The sequence below is a fragment of the Acanthochromis polyacanthus genome, chromosome 2 (assembly GCF_021347895.1).
Source record: "Acanthochromis polyacanthus isolate Apoly-LR-REF ecotype Palm Island chromosome 2, KAUST_Apoly_ChrSc, whole genome shotgun sequence".
In the NCBI taxonomy this organism is placed as follows: Eukaryota; Metazoa; Chordata; class Actinopteri; family Pomacentridae; genus Acanthochromis; species Acanthochromis polyacanthus.
The window spans coordinates 47999478-48021977 of record NC_067114.1 but is presented as its reverse complement, the minus strand read 5'-3'; the positions used below and the strand labels follow the sequence as shown (position 1 = coordinate 48021977).

At 43.3% G+C, this 22500-nt stretch overlaps 1 protein-coding gene across 2 annotated transcripts in view; it reads right to left on the bottom strand.

Annotated features, from left to right (window-relative positions):
• Positions 1–22500, bottom strand: part of plekhg4 (pleckstrin homology domain containing, family G (with RhoGef domain) member 4) — an 82424-nt gene that overhangs the window by 29003 nt on the left and 30921 nt on the right. For both annotated transcript variants that reach the window (XM_051959814.1, XM_051959812.1), the window contains exons 2-10: positions 10189–10386; positions 7274–8801; positions 5423–5578; positions 4820–4943; positions 4648–4741; positions 3608–3694; positions 3040–3156; positions 2748–2846; positions 2385–2672 (exon numbers count right to left, since the gene is read on the bottom strand). In XM_051959814.1, coding sequence (XP_051815774.1) covers positions 2385–2672; positions 2748–2846; positions 3040–3156; positions 3608–3694; positions 4648–4741; positions 4820–4943; positions 5423–5578; positions 7274–8801; positions 10189–10386 — 2691 coding nt within the window. The remainder of the gene's footprint in view (positions 1–2384; positions 2673–2747; positions 2847–3039; positions 3157–3607; positions 3695–4647; positions 4742–4819; positions 4944–5422; positions 5579–7273; positions 8802–10188; positions 10387–22500) is intronic.

Below are 22500 nucleotides of genomic sequence, written 5' to 3'. Positions count from 1 at the left end.
AACTCTGAGTTTTCGGTTTCACAACGGCTGATTTGAGTTGGTTTAATCAGCTCAGAGCAGTTTGACCTGGAGTGACGCGCGTGCACCGCAAGTCTGAAAAGACAGCATCAATGGAACCCCGATTCGACGAGTCACCATGGAAACGGGGAAGCGAAAGGCTGCGTTCTTGAACTGGAAGTTTTTAACGCGCTCATATGGCGAGTTTGAACACGTTTTTAGAAAGAAGTGCAACACCGCTGCAGCTGCAAAAGAGAGAGAGACGGCGTGGAGAACAGCCCGGATCAATGCGTAAGTTAAATGTAGTCCTTTGTAATCGTAATAATATTACAGGGAATAACTGTCTGAATGGTAGAATATGAAGTTATTTCATTTAGAGGAAATCCTGACGGGGCAGCAGCTTAAGATGAAATATAAAAACATTGTTCAAACAGGTCAGACCTCGGCATTATTTCATGGAGGTACTTCATGTTGATCATGTTTTACATTGTAAAGTAGCCTAAATATTAAGTGGCTGTTTGACTGTGCAGTTGTTTTATCCACACATAGCCTAAATGTCTGCATCCATATCATGTCCTGTTAAATAATTAAGCCTATTTAAACTAACATAGACTTCTGCTCAGCCAACAGAAAGAAAGCAGATGCCTGTAAAACGGTGGAATAAAAGGTCATGGATGTGTGTGTGTGTGTGTATATATATATATATATATATATATATATAGTAGGCAACACTCCACAGATTTCTCCAAATGGTAGTTTAAGTTTACTGAAACATGTCACTGATCTAGGATGAAGAGGATGAAACTGTGTCTGCTGCCTTTACAGAGGGGGATCCAGAAAGGCATACAGAGGATGTTACTGATAGTTCTCTTCTCATTCACATTTTAGGTGGAATATAGAGTGTGACATTTAGCCTACACTGAAGTGTTGCACATTCTCATCCTTTTTAACAGAGCATGGCTGGACAGCAGCAGGATGGTTCCTCAGCTTCCACTGCACAGACTGACACAGATGGATGTTCAGGAAACACCAGAGCTTCATTCTGTGGAATTCATGTGCAACTGTAGAATTGAATGTCCTCTATGTATTCCCAGTTATCAGTAAAACAGATTTACAAACTGCATTTGCTGAGAAAAATCCAAAAAACAGATTAGGAGGGCAGATCTGGAAATTGAAATACTGGAGCACAAGTTAGAGGTGGTGATGGTCACAGGTGAATTATGTTAACTACTGGAACATGAACTGAACTATCTGTTTATTTGTAGGAAATAAAGAAGACCAAATGAAATGTGTATCATGTCTTTATTTGCTGTGGTGGTGATGATGGACACTTAACAGGCCCCTGGTGTGTTGTGTCCCTGGTTCAACATGTTTATAAAATGATCCCATGAACACTAACATGTACGTATCTACGCGGTGAGCATGCTACAGCTACGTGTCCACTGGATACGGGTTCTCATGGAAACATGCCACATCTGAAAATCTCCTGCTTCGTGGACGGTCACCAGAGGTCACTAGAGGTCACTAGAGGTCACATGACCGAGCTTTAGCTTCAGTCTGGTAGAAACTTCAGACCAACATGGCGGCTTTCTCTTTTATTATGCAAACAGTTCAGTGAGAAGTATTTCTGAAAACATCTGAGGTGAGAAATAATCAGTTAAATCTGTCCTGATTTATTCACCGACGGCTAGTTTAGATGTTTGACTGCAGCTTCGTGATGCGTCAGATCTCCACACACCACTTCGAATTTGCATAAAGTAAAAGACAAGTTTATTTTATGCAAACGAGCTGCAGGGAGACGCACCCGATCACAGCTCTAAACGCACCAACACAACCAGCATGCGTGTTTCACATAGACAACGAATGGGATGAAGGAGACTGACAGATCCTGTGGACACGTACCTTAATAATAATAATAATAATGAATTAGATTTATAAAGCGCTTTTCAAGACACTCAAAGCGCTTCACAATGGATCCATCATTCATTCCCTCTGGTGGTGGTAAGCTACATTTGTATCCACAGCTGTCCTGGGGCAGACTGATGGAAGCGTGGCTGTTAATCCACGCCTACGGCCCCTCTGACCACCACCAACATTCACACACATTCATACACCAGTGAAGAGCACTGGAGGGAAGGCGGGTTAAAGACACAACAGCACATGACTAGGACAGAGGGGGAATCAAACCGCCGACCCTTTGATCATTAGATCACAAGGACTGATCTACCTTTACCTGTCTGTGTGTGTGTGTGTGTGTGTGTGTGTCTGTGTGTGTGTGTGTGTCGTCCAATGACCCTTCAATCATTGGACGACCCGCTCTACTACCTGAGCCACAGCCGCCACCTTCAGACCTACCTGGCAGAAGCCCCGCCCAGACTCAGACCCACCTGGCTGAAGCGCTGCTCCAGGCTCCTGAAGTCCCTGATGAAGGTGATCTCCTGGGTCCTGGAGTTAGAGAGAGTCACCAGGTGGTGCAGCAGCTCGTCCACCTGGTCGTACAGAGACGTCACCGCCTCCACCGCCGCTCGCTGCTCCTCTGTCGCTCCGACTCCGCCCTCCTCCCTGCGGAGCCGCAACAGAGAAGCTCCGCCCTCCTGCTGCAGCTGCACCAATCGGCCGTCCTCCAGGATGCTACACATCACCGACCTGTACCTGGACAGCAGCAGCTCGGCATCCTGGGAAACGGAGAGATCAGTGGTGAACAGGTAGTCCTGTCTGTTACCTGTACAGCAGGTAGAGGTGTGTGTTACCTGTACAGCAGCAGGTAGAGGTGTGGCCTGCAGGATGCTGATGGTTTTCTGCAGCAGGTTGATGACGTCGTCACACTGGGTGGTGAGCTGCTCCACCCTCTGGATGAAAACATCAGAACATGAATGTAGAACCTCCATCAAACCAGTAGAGAGGAGCTGAAAGCTCCAGAGGTCTGAGTTCAGAGGCTGGTTATGGAGGATTAAATACAGTGATGAGAGCTTTATCTGAGTGGAGATGGTGTGTGTAGTGTGTGTGTAGTGTGTGTGTAGTGTGTGTGTAGTGTGCACTGACTGATCTGAAGCTGATCCAGCTGCTCTGACTGAAACTGAAGGATCCTCCAAACTGTGCAGGAAGCTGATGGAGCTCCACGTGTTTCTGAAGAGACTTCAGGGAGGTGAACACCTCCACCTGTACACACACACATTAATACACACACACTAATAAACATTAATACACACACATCCATCATCTATCCACCGTTTAATCCTCATCAGGGTCATGGGGGTGGAGTCTGAGGGTGAAGGCAAGGAACACCTGGACAGGTAACAGGCTATCACAGGGCTACACATAGAGACAAACAATCACACCTACAGACAATTTAGAATCACCAATTAACCTCAGCATGTTTCTGGAGAAAAGCCACACATGTGCAGGAGAACATGGAGACTCCATGCAGAAAGACCAGAACCAGAACCAGGCCAGGACATGAACCAGGGATCTTCTAGCTGTGAGACAACAGCGCTAACCACTGATCCACCCCAAACACACATTATTATACATAAACACACAACACACAGCGGGGTCAGCTGTTTCAGGTGTTCTAGGTGTTCCAATTGTTACCTGTGTAGGGTCAGGTTACCTGAGTGGCTGCAGGTTTGTCCAGACGCAGCGCTGAGTCTTTGTTAGCCAGAATGAACACAGAGTGGATGGAGCCTGGAGAGTCCTCCTGGAAACACACAGCGGTTAGAACACCAGAGAGCAGCTAACTGTAGCCAACAGCAGCTAATTGTAGCTAAAAGCAGCTAACTGTAGCTAAAAGCAGCTAACAGCGGCTAACTGTAGCCAACAGCAGCTAATTGTAGCTAAAAGCAGCAACAGCGGCTAACTGTAGCCAACAGCAGCTAACAGCAGCTAACTGTAGCTAACAGCAGCTAACTGCAGCTAACTGCAGCTAACTGTAGCTAACTGCAGCTAACAGTAGCCAACAGCAGCTAACTGTATTTAACAGCAGCTAACTGTAGCTAACAGCAGCCAACTGTAGCTAACAGCAGCCAACTGTAGCTAACTGTAGCTAACAGCAGCTAACTGTAGCCAACAGCAGCTAACAGTAGCTAACTGTAGCCAACAGCAGCCAACAGCAGCTAATTGTAGCTAAAAGCAGCAACAGCGGCTAACTGTAGCCAACAGCAGCTAACAGCAGCTAACTGTAGCCAACAGCAGCTAACAGCAGCTAACTGTAGCTAACAGCAGCTAACTGCAGCTAACTGCAGCTAACTGTAGCTAACTGCAGCTAACTGTAGCTAACAGCAGCTAACAGTAGCCAACAGCAGCTAACTGTAGCTAACAGCAGCCAACTGTAGCTAACAGCAGCCAACTGTAGCTAACAGCAGCCAACTGTAGCTAACTGTAGCTAACAGCAGCTAACTGTAGCTAACTGTAGCTAACAGCAGCCAACTGTAGCTAACAGCAGCTAATTGTAGCTAACTGTAGCTAACAGCAGCTAACTGTAGCTAAAAGCAGCTAACTATAGCTAACTGTAGCCAACAGCAGCTAACAGTAGCTAACTGTAGCTAACAGCGCCAACATGAGGACTTAGGAGTCAGATCAGAATGTAAAGCAGAACAACAACAATATCTGTATGTTTCTCCCTGTCCTCTACCTGTCCAGGTGAACACTCACCTGCAGGGACCGCAGGGCGGAGAACATGGCAGCAGCAGGTGCAGCTCTGCGGGCGTCCATCAGAACCGTCAGACCCGACGCTCTCGTCTGTTTCCTGTTCACACACAGTGATGATGTCAGAGTGAGAAACGGCTCACATGAGCCACTCTGGGAGGTGGGCGGAGCTTCGTACCTGAGCGTGGAGGTGTAGTAGAGCAGGAGGCGGAGCAACTCAGCACTGTCACAGTCCGGATCGGACCATACGGAGCTGCAGGTAGAAACGGTCAGCAGGGCTCGACCCGACCGATCCGTAGAACCTGGAGACAGAACACAGCTGAGGATACACACCAGACACACAACAGACACACAACACTCAGCTTTCCGAGTCTTTCTCTCTTATTTCTCAGGTCCAACTTTATTAGTATTATTTATCATATATGTACTATTATTATTATTATGCACAGCTTTATTTGTTTCTGTTTAATCTGCCTGCTAGCTTAGCTGCTAGCTGTTAGCATAGCATTAGCCTCTGTGGAGGCAGCTGATCGGTGGAGATGTTTGTGTTTCTAGTGTGAGAACAGAGTTAATCTGACAGCAGAAACACGTTACAGTGCTCCAGGTAGTTAATTAACTGTTATTATTTATTAATCTGATTAATTATTCAGATCAGAAGCTGTGACTACAGAACCTAAAACACATCCAGGGATCCCTCAGACCAGGTTCTGTTCTGGTTCCAGTATCTGGTTCCAGGATCTGGTTCTGTTCTTAAACTGGTTCCTACAGGACGTGTAATCACCTGGCAGACACACAGCTCCAGACCTCAGCAGAACACTGTAGAACCTGGACTGGGAGGACTGGGAGGACTGGGAGGACTGCACTGGGACTGTGGGAGCTGCTGGTTGTTGTGGTTCTGTTGGACTGGAACCAGCAGGAGGAGGATCACTGATGAGAGCTGTGGAGAGACAACCAGACATTCTGAATTAATGATAAATGGATTAGTCACATCTCTGGAAGTATTTATAGTTTTAAAGTTTGAAAATGTAAAAAAAATATATATTTTAACAGTGAAACTTCTGATGTCGACATTTTTAACATTTTTAGGAAATTTTTCAACATTTTTTGGTGGAAAAAAGAAATGTTAACAAGGTTTCTTTGAGAGACAATTTCGCTGTATTTTGGTTGATTTTTTCTGAATGTTCTTAAAGAAAATATCAGAAGTTTTCGAGATATATATGTAATCACTTTAGATAGTTTTAGGATTTTTGGGCAAATGTTTGCTAATTTTTGGAAAATATTTATGAGAATTTTTTGCCAAATTTGTTTTCTGTTTAAATAAAACTGTTAACGAATTATTGGAATGTTTTTCCTGAAGGTTTTGCAAATTTACAGAAATCTGGGGATTTTTTTGTTGAATTTTTGGATTTTTTTCAGACAAAGAAACAACATTTTTTGGTGGCCGTAAATGAGGACAGCAGGAGGGCTAAACAAACAGCAGACTGATGGAGCCTCCAGTCAGAAACACCTAACAGATGCTCCTGCTCCATCTGTTTATATCAGATCTAAAGTCTCCTCCAGGACAAACTGTTTATTATCATGTGGATGTTTGGACTGAGATATTCTGGAAAGGTTTCTGGTCATTGTGGACAGGTTCATGGAGTTTAGAACAGATTAGGGTCAGTCTGGACTAATTGAACACTATCTAACCACTACAGGATTTATTCCAGCAGCAGCAGCAGGTTCTCCAGGGAACAAATGACACCTGACTGCAGAGCTTAATTGTACAACCAAATGGCTTTTCAAAGGCTGAATGTAAAAAATCAAACATTTGCAGTCAGCAGTTATTCATACATGGAGTGTAGATATTAGCTTCATGCTATCAATAGTTTACTCCCGTTAGTGGCACCAGGTCCAGTTAACTGAAGCTACCGATACGCTACGTAACGTTAGCTGGACGTCAATATTTAGAGAATGTCTGTTTAACATCTATAATGAGTCATCTTCAGTTATCTGTGTAGGCTCTCATTCATCCAGGTCATGGTTATTCAAAGTAGTTTAAATCTTAAGCTAATAACGTTTCTCCGGTAAGTCGCTGCTCTATTTTCACAGACGACCCTCCTCTGACTCTCTGACCTGCTGCCTGGATGATTGATGTGACGTCACTCTGAGGACTAACGAACGTGGTATGACCCCGACGAATCAGAGAGGAGATACTGAGTAAGATGTTATCTGTAGTTTACCTTAGTACTCATTAGTACCAGACACAGCAGGACTCTGCTGTGAAGGTAGAGACATGTGGCAGTGGGGTATTTACAGCAACAATGGGTAAAAATGATGCCATGGAGGTTAAACTGAGATGTTCTGGATGTGTGAGTCATTCTAATTGAGGGACTGAAGCTTTCTACTGGAGGACACATGATGGAAACAGCAGGAAGAAAGAAAACACAACTATTGTCTACACCATCGAATGAGCTGAAGGGTCCAGAAAAAAGAGTTTGGAAAAAGAGACACCTGAACACCTGTCTGCAGCCACACAGGTGAGTTAGACTGAGACAGCCAATCAGAGGAGGAGGTGAGGAGGAGGACAGACAGTCTGATGGGTTGATGAATGAGAAGCAGGAGGTGAAAAAGGAGAAACAGGTTCATGTACCTTCAGTGTGAAGCTCTGCTGCTCCTCCTGCAGCAACTTCCTGCTTCTTCTCCTCCAGATGTTCCAGTCCAGAGTCACCATGATCAGGTTCATCCATGGACGGAGAGGAGGCGCAAGGAGGTGGTTTAGACTCCTCAGCGACAGGAGGAGGAACACTGGACTCTTCTGACTCCTCATGGAGAAGAGGAGGACCACTGGACTCCTCAGGAACAGTGTGCTGAAGCCCGTCCTCACAGTGCTGCAGGTGTGTGTCTGTTGTGTTATTTCCAGGTAAGGAGTCCTCGGTGTGTTTGTGTTTTGTGTTTTTTTCAGTAAAACAGTCTTTTTCTATGTGCGCTCCTCTCTCTCCTCCTCTCTGTTCTTCCATCACCTCCTCCTTTCTACCCAGACTCTGCTCCATGGTTAGAACCTGAACCTCCTCTTCTAGCTCCACCTGCTCTGCACCTTCATCCTCGGACTCCTCTTCCTCCTGGTTCCTCCTACACTGCTCCTCCCCCTGCACCTCCTCTTCTCCTTCTGACTCTACAGCTTCATTCTTTCCTTCTGTCTCCTCCTGCTCTCTTTGCTCTGTTCTGGTTTCAGGTTCTGGGTTCTGGTTCTGGTCTGGTTCTGTACCTGCTGTAGGCTCCTGCTGACAGGAAACTGGTCTGAGGACAACCGCTCCACAGGAGACCTGGTCCTGGTCCTGGTCCTGGTCCTGGTCCTGGTCCCCCTCTGAGGACCTGGAGTCCATTTTCACACCGGGCTGACAGGACTGTGTGCTTCCACAGGTGTGTGTCGTAGCAGCAGAGTGTGTGTTTGTGGTGTGAGGTGTGTGTGCAGCAGCAGGTGGTGTGTGTGTTGCTGTAGTGTGTGTAGGTGTGTGTGTGGTGGTTCTGGCCCGGTTCTGCTGGCTGATGGACTGGGTCAGAGATCCTTTCTGGGGGGAAAAGCGGGGCAGGTCCGTCAGCTCCACATATTCCCCCTCAGAGTCCTCTCCGTCGTTGCTGGCTGCTGATTGGCAGGTTTTGTTTAGAGGGAGGAGCTTCCCGTCCTGACCTGAGGACAGGTGTGAGGTGTTCCTTAAACCCTCCTGTACCTCCGGCTCCTCCCTGTCCTCCCTGGGGGGGCGGGGCCGGCTGAGGAACTGTGGGTAGACCAGGTCCTCCCAGGGGACCCTGAAGACGTCTCCGTGGGCGGCCAGCAGGAGGCGCTGCAGCCCAGGAGCTCCTCTCCGCTCCCTGTCCCTGTTGACCGAGTCCAGCCAGGCCATGCTGAAGAGTGAGCGCAGCGCTACCTGCGACACCTCCTGCTGCTCCACATGACGGCCCGCCCAGCTGCACAGGAGCAGGCGGGGCTCCGAGGCTCCGCCCCTGAAGGAGGCGCCGTGGGAACGAGGAGGAGGCGGGGCTACGGAGGGAGATACCAGCAGGTAGAAGTCACCTGGACGGAGGAGGCGCTGGTCCAGAGGACAGAGCTGGACCACTACCTTCTCGTGGACACACAGGGGCCAACCTTCATGACGGAACAGCAGACCACAGTACTGGACCTGGAAGGAGATCAGGACATTCACCACTTCATCAGGACATTCACCAGTTCATCAGAACATTCACCAGTTCATCTACAGAACATTCACCACTTCATCTACAGAACATTCACCAGTTCATCAGAACATTCACCACTTCATCTACAGAACATTCACCAGTTCATCAGAACATTCACCAGTTCATCTACAGAACATTCACCACTTCATCTACAGAACATTCACCAGTTCATCAGAACATTCACCACTTCATCAGAACATTCACCAGTTCATCAGAACATTCACCACTTCATCAGAACATTCACCAGTTCATCAGAACATTCACCACTTCATCTACAGAATATTCACCATTTCATCTACAGAACATTCACCACTTCATCAGAACATTCACCACTTCATCTACAGAACATTCACCTCTTCATCTACAGAACATTCACCACTTCATCAGAACATTCACCACTTCATCTACAGAACATTCACCATTTCATCTACAGAACATTCACCACTTCATCAGAACATTCACCACTTCATCTACAGAACATTCACCATTTCATCTACAGAACATTCACCACTTCATCAGAACATTCACCACTTCATCTACAGAACATTCACCACTTCATCAGAACATTCACCACTTCATCAGGACATTCACCACTTCATCAGAACATTCACCACTTAATCAGGACATTCACCACTTCATCAGAACATTCACCACTTCATCTACAGAACATTCACCACTTCATCAGAACATTCACCACTTCATCAGGACATTCACCACTTCATCAGAACATTCACCACTTCATCTACAGAACATTCACCACTTCATCAGAACATTCACCACTTCATCAGAACATTCACCACTTCATCTACAGAACATTCACCACTTCATCAGAACATTCACCACTTCATCAGAACATTCACCACTTCATCAGAACATTCACCATTTTTAAAATTTAAAAATGTGGGGAAAATATAATATTAATAAATAATATGTCCACATTTTCAACATGTTTGGGGAAATTTATGAACATTTTTTGGTGGAAAAAATGTTAAAAAAAAGTTTCTTTAAGAACATTCACATAAAAATCAATTAAAATCCAGTGAATTTTTTTCGATTTTGTTTGATTTTATGTGAATGTTCTTAAAGAAAATCTTAGAAGTTTTACTGATATATATGGAAACACTTCAGATTTTTTTTTTAAAAAAATTAAGATTTTTCTCTTTTATTAACATATTTACAAGAATTTTCTTGCCAAATTTGGGGGACTTTTTGTAGAATGTTTGGATTTTTTCAGAAAAGGAAACACTATTTTTGATGTCTGTAAATGAGGACAACAGGAGGGTTGAAGTGGTGGAAGCTGCTGCAGGAGAACCAGAACCCCCAAATACTCACACAGGCGTCCTGCTGGAGGTTCTGCAGGAAGTTCTTCGCAGGCAGCAGGAAGTGGATGAGGTAGCGGAGGCCGTCTCCACGGTAACAGTGCTCCACCACACTGAGGACCTGACAGAGGACAGTGGGAGACGTGGCCTGGAAGGGCGGGTAGAGGGAGGCCAGCACCGTCTGGATGCAGCGGTCCAAAGACTCAGAGTCCTGCAGGAGGTTTAAATACAGTCAGTGGAGGTTCAGAATGAAAGGGGAAGTACATTAAAAAATGAACGTAAAACAAACGAGATGATCCCTCCAGCTGTAGTAAACAGGAACACCACCTCCTGTTGACGTCTGTATACCAGCTGAAGGTCTCTACAGGTGGAATGAAGATCTACAGGAACATGTGGAGAACCTTCTAGTGGTGCATTCTGGGTATTTTAGCATCCTGCAGATCCAAGTTTCTTTTCTGTATAACACACATTATATTTAGGGCAGTTCTGGTGTGGATGGGTCCAGTCTCTTGCTGCTACACCAGGAGACTGAATCCAACCACACCAGAACCAGTCAGAACCAATCAGATCCTCTACATGTGTTCTGGATGCTATGAAGCCCAGAGGACAGCAGGGGGCGCCCTCAGTGCTGGAGTCAGCAGCAGTAAGTGGATGTGCTAGTCTGGAGGTATAAATATCCTGCCTGGTGACACATGGACTGACTCTGATCTGTAGGAGCTCCACCCAGACATCAGCTGTTTACCGTCAACAAGCTGCTGCTCATCCAGAAACACCATTAATATTAAAAACGACCAAATCCACACGATGGGATGGAAAACAGGACATCTGTAAACAACTACATGTCCTACAGGAGAACATTCATCGTAAACGCTGACAGAACCATCAGATTTACATCATTATTAACCAAACCTCAGCTTTAAATACTGAGAACAAATCACAATTATCTTCATTCTTCATGTCTGACACCAACATTCTCCACAAATGAAGTGTTTGCAGCAGATCTGATAAAAATTAAACACGATGAGCTCCTCAGCACAACTTCAGCTGAGAGGAAAACCTCCTGGATAAAAAATAAAAGCAGCACACACAGAGAACAGAGAAGATCCATTCAGCATGGAGGAAGATCTTTCTACAGGCGATGAGAGTGGAGAGTCTGCAAACATGGAGACAGAAAAACATCTCCAGGATGAGGAGATGGTAGGAGCTTCAGGAGAAACCAGCTGGAGGTTCTGGAAGACGTTTTTGTTTCTCCTACTATCCCCAGGACCTGGACACAGAACGAGGAGAGATGAAACACTGCAGCTGAATCCTGAGTGATCCTGAAGGAAATCTGTGAACGGGTTCATTGTGATTTACTGGTGTCTGTTGTTGAATCTGTTCAGGTTTAATCCTGTCTGAATGAGGAGGTAAACTCCAGGAATCACAGTGGATAGAACGCTGATCTCTGGATGTCAGCTCTGAAGAGTCGTACCGTACAAATACTGCGTTTTGTCGCAGAATTTAAACACTTCTGGGTCATTTTCTTCTCTAACGAACGAGCATTTACAACTATTTGATTTTGAAGACATTAAATCTGAATGTTTATAAAAACATCTGTGAAATGTCGTGTTTGGAAGCAGAAGTTAATTAGAGATAAAGTCAAACACTTTGAACTAAGGAAACATCTACAGATCCTCTAGTTTTTCTGTTTTTCTTGTGGCACAACCTGTCAAAAATACTGAGATAGGGACTTCCGGTTGGCGGCTGAGTGAGCACACGCATGGCTTTTGCTCCCTGACCACATGTAACTTTAAATATTTACACCCAGACTATTTAAATAAATTCTTTGTCAGTCTAACATTTTTGGAGCTGAAATGAGTAAATCCCACGAAAGCCGCAGCAAAAGTCAGCCTCAGCTGACACAACACTTCAGGCCGAGCCCGCAAGATAAAGAAGCTAGCAAAGTAGATGCTAGCACAGCAGCAACAGGTGGAGCCCAGCCATTAACTCTGAGCATGCTCATTGCTGAACTAGAGAAACACCGCAAAGATGTGACAGGTGAGCTCACCACCTCCCTGAACACTGCCATGGCTCCTATACAAACATCTCTACAAAAGATCGCCGACACCGTTGCCTCACACACAGCTACCATATCTGCAATGGAGACGGCCCTCACATCCCATTCAGACGACCTGACAACTCTGCAGCAAGAAGTGGCCACACTGAGGTCCGAGGTGGAGACCACCACCCAGATTAACGAAAAGCTGCAGCTCACCGTTGAGGACTTGGTATCTCGGTCCAAACGGCAGAATCTCCGTGTGACTGGCATCCCCGAGGGAGCAGAGGGGACCGATCTTCGCCGTTTCATGAATGACCAGAGACGCTTTGCCGGATACTATCTTTGAACTGGACCGAGCTCACCGCAGCCTGGGACCGAAACCAGCACAGGGATCCCGGCCCTTTTTTGTTCGCTTTCATAGATACATCGAGAAGGAGCGAGTGCTGCTGTGGGCGAAGAAAACACGGAGCATCTCATACCAGGGTCATCCCATCAGGATCTTTGAGGATTTCAGTGCCTCACTCACCAAAAAACGGGCATCATTCAACACAGTGAAGTCTCTCGTTTATAAGGATGGGATACGCTTCGGTCTGATCTACCCTGCGGGGTTACGGGTCACTGTTAACGGACAGACTCGCATATTTGACTCTCCGGATGAAGTGGAGTGTTTCCACCATCAGTGTTGTTTTCGTTAACGATGACGAAATAATTTCGTTGACGCCCCTTTTTTTCATGATGAAAACGAAACGATGACAAAATAAACGCGGCTCTCTGATGACCAAAACATGACGAGACGTGTGCTAGTTTTCGTTCAAGAGACGAGACTGGACGAAAACGTTAATGGATGGTTTCAGTCAACTGGTGATATTCAGTGAGCGAGGCTGTTACAACGGCAATGCATAGCATAGGTGACTGTACCGATGCCTGTTCAAAACACACAGACGTCAATAAACTGTTCCGAAATGTTCTTGTTGTCAGCTTGAACGTTGTCGTTATTGCTCTGTTGGGACTCACGGCTGTTCCGTCTACCAGTAAAATTCTCGGTTTAATGAGGACCTCCACCTAACGGAGTGGAAATATCGCTTCACTGCGGCAGAGTGTGACGATCATATTAACTGGTGACAGTCTGTGGCCTCAGTCCGACGGTCAGACAGAAACAGCAAGAGAAGTTCTAATACCGTTTTTCAAAGCTTACTGCGATAAAGCAGTTGGACCTGAGTTGTTCTACTTTTAAACAGATTTTAAGTAAAACAATGACATCATATAAACCATCTGACCACATTCTAACCAGAGATTTCACATTCCAACCTTCAGAACGTCCATGTGCTTCATCTAATTGTTCCCCCGTTATTCAGGATTTATTTATTTTACTGGGGCATTGCAAGTTAATCAGCATTGTATTCTATGGAATCAATGCATTGTAAATTAAATGCACTAACTTTACAGAACACAGAATTAAAGGTATTTTTTTTATTTCTAACGACGTAGAACAATAATAGAGACGAGGATATTTATTCTACAAAACCTTAACCTTAACATACTACTCTAAACTGACAAAAAATAAACCCGCAAGTCCTGAAGAAGGAATGTCTTTGTTGGCATTTTTGTAGTAATGAACATTGAATCTACTGTCATTTTGTCAGTGAGGTTAATAATACGTAATTTGTTAAAAAGCTAATACGTCTAGACTAAAACTAGACTAAAACCTTTTGAGTTTTCGTCGACTAAAACTGGACTAAAACTATCGCTTATAGAAATGACTAAATTGTGACTAAATAGAATAAGGATTTCGTCCAAAAGACTAAAACTAAGACAAAATCTAAACTGGCTGCCAAAAACAACACTGTCCACCATGATCTCCGCAGTAAGTGAAAATATGATGTCTCTTTTCACGTCTTTAACTTTTACGGTGAACTCTGTGAACTGGAATATACGCAGACCCGTCTACCCGATGCTGCGTTTTACTGTTATTCATACTTGTTGAGAACGCAGTTGATTTCTGTTAAGCGATGTCTGTGCAAAATGAAAGGAACAATAAAGGTTACACAGGTGAAGCAGAAGTCTCAGTCCCGCTTTCCTGCTGAGTTTACCTCCAAAACCTACAACTAAGCTCCCGACATTTAATGTTTTGATATTATCCTTTCTCTATTTCTATTGGTCATGAATCAGTATTGGTTTGAATGTACAATTTATCCCACAGTTGAACAGGAAGCAAATTCCAGCTATTATTCAGTTGTAAAGCAGTAATTCCTGCATGCTCATCAGTGTTAATGGTGAGGTTAGGACAAATATCTAAGGATTGTTTGAATCTGAAGGTGTCATTAAGACACCTGTTCTTGTTGTGTTTGGGACATTTTTTTCATTTTGTCTGTCTTTGTTAGAGGAGTATTCCTTTCCTTTTGCTTATGTTTGCTTTGTGTTGTGGATGCTTTGCCTCTTGCTACTGATTTGGCACCATCTTACCAGAGCACTTAGTAGGCTGATATTTGGTACTGATTCTATGACTGACATAAATCACAGAGATATGCTACAGACTATCAGGTTCACAAGCTGGAACGTAAGGGGTCTTGGCGGTCCTATTAAAAGGACAAGAGTACTTTCGCATCTCAAGAATTTGAAAACAGACATTGCGTTCCTCCAAGAAACCGTTTATGTGATCACACTAGATTACGAAAACCCTGGCTTGGAAAGATTTTCCACTCCAGTTTTAACAGCCGTTCAAGAGGTACAGCCATTTTATTGCATAAGCGAGTACAGTTTTCATCAGAACAGGTTATAGCTGACCCCCATGGACGTTATATCATTGTCGTTGGTATGCTGTTTCAAACTCCTGTCATTTTGGATTGTGTTTATGCCCCCAACTGGGACTGTCCCAATTTTGTGACGTCCCTGTTCTCTTCCATTCCATGCTTAAATACTCATTATCTTGTCTTTGGAGGCGATCTTAATTTATCTGTTAATCCTACACTCGACAGGTCAGATTCAAGAAAATGAATTCAATCCAAAGCAGCTGAAAGTTTGTCTGTGGTTACAGATCAGGTTGGCAGTGTGGATGTATGACGTTTTTACCACCCAACAACAAAAGAATTTTCATTTTATTCCCAGGTTCATTGAACATATTCTCGAATTGACTACTTTTTTCTTGATAAGATTTTATTACCGTCAGTAAAGCAGTGTGAATATTCGGCTATAGTTATTTCAGATCATGCTCCCCTTTTATTAGATTTGGGACTAGTTCCTAAAACCAAAAGACACTCAAATTGGAGATTAAACACAGGATTATTATCATCTGACAAATTTTGTAAATTTGTCTCTCAAAAAATTTCACACTTTATTGAAAATAACAAGTCTGACTCCACATCCCCCTCTCTCTTTTGGGAGAGCTTCAAAGCGGTAATACGTGGAGAGATTATTTCATTTAATGCCAGGGTACGAAAGGAGGAAAAACAAAGACAGTTGAACTGATGGAAGCAATTCTTCAGATTGACAGACAATGCTCTACTTCAGTTAATCCCACTCTTCAGATGGAGAGACTCAAACTACAGACTGAATTTGACCTCATTTCCATAAATAAGGCAGAGTTTCTTTTAAGACATATAAAGGGCACTTATTATGAATACGGAAACAAAGCCAGTCAGTTGCTAGCAAGGCAACTAAAACATCAATTCTCTTCCCAATTCATTGCACAAATCCGTATAAATTCCCAATCTGTAACTGCAGACCCATTTGAGATAAATAATATTTTTTCTTCATATTACTCCGATTTATATAAATCGGAAGCCCCATCTGATACCACCTCAATGAACAAATTCTTAGATAACTTAGTCTTCCCTGTAGTTGATACTAATCTTAAAAATGCTCTGGATGCTCCACTCTGCTTGGAAGAAGTTAAAGCCAGTATTAAATTATTGCAGAACGGCAAAGCTCCAGGCCCAGATGGCTTCCCATCTGAATTTTACAAAATAAATTCTGACCAACTCGCTCCCTTGCTATTGGATATGTTTAATTATTCCTTGGAACACACCCTCCCTCCAACCTTAACACAAGCATCAATTTCACTCATTCCAAAGAAAAATAAAGACCTGGAAGATTGCAACAGCTGGAGACCTGTTAGTCTACTTAACTGTGACATAAAACTGTTAGCCAAGACCCTTGCCAACCGCCTCGACCCATGTCTACCAAACATCATCTCAAACGACCAGACTGGTTTTAAAAGGGGCAGGCAGTTATCCTCAAATATACGCCGTCTGCTTAGTATAATTATGTCCACACCTGATTCACAAGACCCGGAATTGGTAATCTCAATGGACGCAGAAAAAGCTTTTGATAGGGTGGAGTGGAATTACTTATTCTCAGTTTTAAATAGGTTTGGGTTTGGACAGAATTTTATCTTGTGGATGAAATTCTTATACAGCACCCCAACTGCTACTGTAAGAACTAACTCAATACAACCTAACTTTTTTCCTTTATCACGCGGCTGCCGTCAAGGATGTCCGCTATCACCATTATTGTTCACCATTGCGATTGAGCCACTTTCCATTGCCCTTAGGAGTTCACCACATTTTACCGGTATCTATAGGAATGGGTTTGAGCACAGAGTATCACTTTATGCCGATGACCTCTTACTCTATGTCTCAAGCTGCAGCATTTGCATAGACAAGATCTTGAACATCTTAAAGACATTTGGTTCCTTTTCTGGATATAAATTGAATATTAACAAAAGTGAATGCTTCCCTCTTAATAATGCAGCAAAATTGATCCCAGCTCAAACACTGCCATTTCAATTAGTCCCTGCTAGTTTTCAGTATTTAGCCACTAATATATTGAATAGTCTTCCTTTATTGTATAAATATAACATAGCGAAACTGGTTAAAAAGGTTAAATCAGATTTACTATGCTGGAATACCCTTCCATTGTTACTTTTGGGTAGAATCAATTCTATTAAAATGAATGTCTTACTCAAATTTCTATTTCTTTTTCAGTGCTTACCTATATACCTACCCAAAGCATTTAAAAAAAAAATTAGATAAGGTTATTTCACATTTCATTTGGGCTGGAAAGACTCCAAGGATAAAATACTCCATTTTACAAAGAACCTAAGAAGAGGGTGGACTTGCTCTGCCAGATTTCAGGGCTTACTACTGGTCAGCCAATATCTAAAAGGTCTATAGCTGGTATAACTCCTCCAATACAGACTGGTGTCAGATGGAAGCCTACTCATGCAAATCCATCTCTTTACCAGCTTTAATATGTGCCCCTATAAATGGACATCCTACTAAATTCTCCTTCAATCCAGTGGTCTTGTCCACTATAAAAATCCTAAAACAGTTTAAACGGCACTTTAAAATCACTTCCCTTTCCCCACTAACGCCCATCTATGATAACCATCTATTCCTACCCCCTACACTAGACACAACTTACAACCTGTGGAAGGAGAAAGGGCTGATTAATTTTGAGCAACTTTTCGATAAGGACATTTTTATATCCTTTGATAGCTTCCAAACTAAATTTGCCCTTCCATGAACGCATTTGTTTAGATACTTTCAAACCAGAGATTTTGCTCGCTGTAATTTCCTCAATTTCCCCCACAAACCCCCTCACACTCTCATTGATACAATTCTTTCTCTTCCCACAGCACGTGGATTCATTTCAACTGTAGTAAAATTAATTATGTCATCATTATCATCCCCACTGGCAACCAGGAAAACACGGGAAAGGGAGCTGGGCAGTGTCTTGTCAGACGAATGGTGGCAGAGGGCCATTGACAGGGTTAACTCCACGTCATCCTGTGCCAGTCTGACAGTAATTCAGTTTAAAGTCCTACACAAGATACACTTTTCCAAAGCTAGACTTTAAACTCTTTAATACAAGTGATATTTGCGACAGATCTGTCACCAGCAAGTCATACACACGTTTTTTTCCTGCCCGAGACTAAGCTCATTCTGATCATCTTTCTACAACATTCTCTCAAAGCTTTAAACAAACCTGTGCTTCTGAGCCCTTTAACCTCCATCTTTGGAGTGTCTGAAGAATTCACACACTTTACGAACAGGGAAAACAATCTTATCGCTTTTGCATCTTTAGTAGCCCGTAGACGTATTTTACTTCACTGGAAGGATAAGAACCCTCCTCCCCCAAACTCTTGGCTAAAAGATCTGTTGTCATTCCTACATGTAGAAAAAAATAAGTACTGTATCAGGGGATGCTCTGACAAGTTTTATAAAACTGGGAATCCCATTCTTAACTTATTTAATTCCACCTCTTCCTTAGATGATTGAGATAGATGGATTTACTCAAGATAAATTGATGTAATTCCTAATTAATTCTATTTTTTTAACTCTATTATTCAGTCAGGATGCTGATGTAGTCCAGTGATTAAGGAGGCGAGACACAGCATACACAATTTATTATAGTCAATCTGTGTGTGCTTTTAAACATTTAGAATCTCCTCTAAAAGTTCCTTTGTAATTTTATTTTACGTTTTTTGTTGTTTTGTTTAACGTTCATCCCTCCTGTTTTTTTCCTTTAGGGGGGAGAGAGAGTTGTATTTTTTATATAATAATTACTTGTTTTCCATTGCTTTTGTTTTGAAATGTAAATGTGGCTCTACTTCAGGGGGTAGGGAGGGTTGTTGATGTTTTCAAAAAAGGAAAGAAAAAGGGTGAATTGTATCATTACTGATTGGACATGTTACTTTTCTTGATAACCCAATAAAGACATTTATGAAAAAAAAATACTGAGTTAGTTCACAAAATGAAAATAACTTTCTTTTCTTTTTGTCACTAAGTATTTCATATTTTAGTATTTTACATGTTTAGTTCCGTTTAGGTTCAAGGTTTCTTTATTGGTACCCGTGGGTAAAGTTGTTTACAAAAGGGAAAGCAGCAATCCCAAACAACCACAAGAATAAAACAATAAAAACACAAACGTCGTCTACCTGGTGCACATATCTACAGTCTTCATAAAAAGTCATGATCCATGGAGGCCTACAGAGGCCTCAAAAGGTGATGAGGATACTATTCAGACCCCATCCTCCTTTTGTTCAAGAGTGCAACAGCTGCAGGCACAAAACTGTCTCTGTACCGCTTGGTTCTCCCCTTTGGAACCACATAGCGCTGACCTGAACGATGAAGTAGGAACTCTCCATGCAGAGGGTGAGTACAGTCCTGGAGAATGGAGCTCACTTTCCGCTGTAGCTGCTCTGCATACAGCTCTGACAGACCTGTGGCTGACCCACTAGCCGGCTCGCCCACTTAACCACCTGCTGGAGACAGTTTTTGTCTCTCAAAGACACATTGCCAAACCAAGCAACCATAGAAAAAGATAAAACCGGTTCAATAAAGGCTCGGTAAAAAAAAAAGACAACATAGAAACTAGGGATGTGCGGACTAGTCGTTTAATCGGTTAATTGTCGACTCATTTATTAAACGGTTAGTATTTTACTAGTCGGTTAAACGCTAGTGTGCCCCCCCCGCACAGCCACGCTTCGCGGCCCCCGGTCCCGACCGGGCGCCGCCATGCAGCTCTACGCTCGGCCGTGCGCCGCACACTCGTCCCGTCTGGGCTACCTGGTTGATCCTGCCACTAGCATATGCGTGTCTCTTTTTCAACCCCCGCTATCCCCCTCATCATTAGCGGTGTTCTGACCACTCCAGCTACCCCCACCACGTCCCTTCCTGCCCCCCCGAAGGAAAGCATCGGCTCCACTATGTGCTGCTCGTGGACTGTCATGGCGCACCGACCCGCTGCCGTTACGCACAGACGCAGCGGCACTTTCTGTCTCAGTGGACGACTGAACATCTTCATCAGAGGGTGAATATTCCTCTTCAGAATATGAGTAAGCCATTACTTGACAAAGTACTTTGTCAGCGTTGACCAGACCTCTCGGTGAGTTTTCTCACTCTAAAATGTGCCGTCTTGCGCTCTGATACGCTCCGACGGCGAGTCTCGTCTCCTCGGTTTTCAAACTCTAAACTCCAAAACTTTGAATGAAAACACGCCCACAACTGATGCTCAGATTGAAGTTCCAGATGTCCACCATCTCCTGGTGTACAGTACATGAGGCACATGAGGCAGTATATTTGAAGCTATGACTTGTTATGTTCACCAATGTTGCTTGTGGCAATATTGCGACTTTGGCGCTTAAAGGGTTAAATTGCAAGTTCAATACTAATTTCCGAACCGACTAGTCGCTAATTTTATTGGCGACTAGTCAGTTCGGAAATTAGTCGAAATTCCCATCCCTAATAGAAACATTAATATTAGAACGAGCTAACTTCCTCAGACAGGACAGACGCTGATGACCTTTCTTACAAACAATCTCACTGTTGTCCTTAAAGCTCAAGTCCGAGTCAATCAAGGTTCCCACATATTTATAACTGCTTACAGGCTCAAGAGGTTGACCTTTGATAATAGTAGGATCCTGTGGCGGAGCCTGCTTTCTAAAATCAATATGCATGTCCTTAGTTTTTAAAACATTTAAAAACAAATAAGATTCGTTGCACCAGGTGATAAAGTCATCAATGACTGGACCATGACCAGTTTCTATATTTTACAACAAACTTACAATCACCGTATCATCTGCAAACTTAACAATATATCAGTTCTCATATTTGCTCCGACACGTTTGTATACAAAATAAAAAGCAAAGGAGAGAGACAGCAGTCCTGCAGGGATCCAGTATTAGAATAACGAAACTCTGATAAGGTGCCATTCACTTTCACCCGCTGAGATCTCAATGTTAAAAAATCCAAAATCCAACCCACTAAATTAGGTTTTACATTAAAATATTCAGTCAATCTTGTTGCTAAAATGTGAGGTTGGATAGAATTAAAAGCTGAAGAAAAATCAATAAAAGACAGTCTTGCATGGGTCTTGCTGCCCTCCAAATGTTTATAAAGAAAGTTCAGAAGGGTGATTACTGCATCCTCTACTCCTCTATGTGCCCTATAGGCGAACTGGAAGGGGTCGAGGAGATGCTCCGTCTCCTTTACAAGCTCGAACTTGATCAATTTTTCAAAAGTTTTCATGATCAAAGAAGTCAATGCGACCGGCCTAAAATCATTAAGAACTTTAGGTCTGCTTCCCTTAGGAACAGGCACAATAAGTGCTTGCTTCCATAAACTAGGTACCATCTGTATGGATAAAGACAAATTAAAAATATAACTGAAGATATGACCCAGTTGATTAGCACAGCCTTTCAATAAGGTGCCACAGATTTTATCTGGACCAGGGCTTTTATTTGGCTTCAAAGTGTGAAAAGCCCTGTCAACATCCCTCTGCTCCAGGGTAAGGTGCTGGCTGTCTATTAACTTAGCCTTAAGATTATCGATGTCCTCTTTGAAGTCGAATTGTTCAAAACGAAGGTAAAAGTCATTGAATGAATTTGCCAATTCCAAGTCTGATGTAAAACCATCCATGCTAATTTTTGGATTTTTCGGCTGCTGAATTCCAGCAATTGTCTTCTTTCCAGACCAGGCTGAGCCGAGATTCCTTTGAGCTAATTTTTTCTCAACATGAGATTTATATTACCTCTCTATATTTACCTCTCGTTTGGCTGCCTCGATTTCGACAGGATCCCCTGCATTGAAAGAGGTAATTTTTCTCTTCAGTTTTTCACTGATCCTGACATCCAAGGTTTGTTATTTGAGTAGATTTTTATAATTTTAGTATGGACAGCTACACTCTCACAAAAAGTTATATGAGAACAGACTAGGTCTGCTAATTCATCTACACTGTCACATGACTCTTTAAACATCTCCCAGTCTGTGCTTTCGAAACAACCTTGTAGAGATGCCATAGATTCCTCAGACCATATTTTGACCTCTTTTTTTCTGGACACCCTACCTTTTCAATACAGTTTTATATGTAGGGAGGAGAAGCACACAGTTGTGATCAGCTGATCCTAAAGGAGACAACCGCAGTGATTTATAAGTCTTTTCCTTTCTGGTTGTACAGGTCACATATTGGTGAAAGTTTTTTTAAATGACTTATTCAAGGGCACATGATTAAAATCACCAAGTATAAAATTAGGAGCATCCGGAGAAATGGTTTGTAGTTTTTGGACCAGCTCAACAATAGTGTTTGTTGCTGTAGCAGGATTTGCTTTAGGAGGGATATACACAATAGTAATGAATATCTGGGGAAATTCACGGGGCAAGTAAAAGGGGCGGAGTGACACTGACAGGAGCTCCACGTCAGGTGTACACATGGCCTGGCGCACTGTCACAGAAGTACAGTAGCGCTTGTTGACATAAAGGCACACGCCTCCTCCCCGCGACTTCCCGG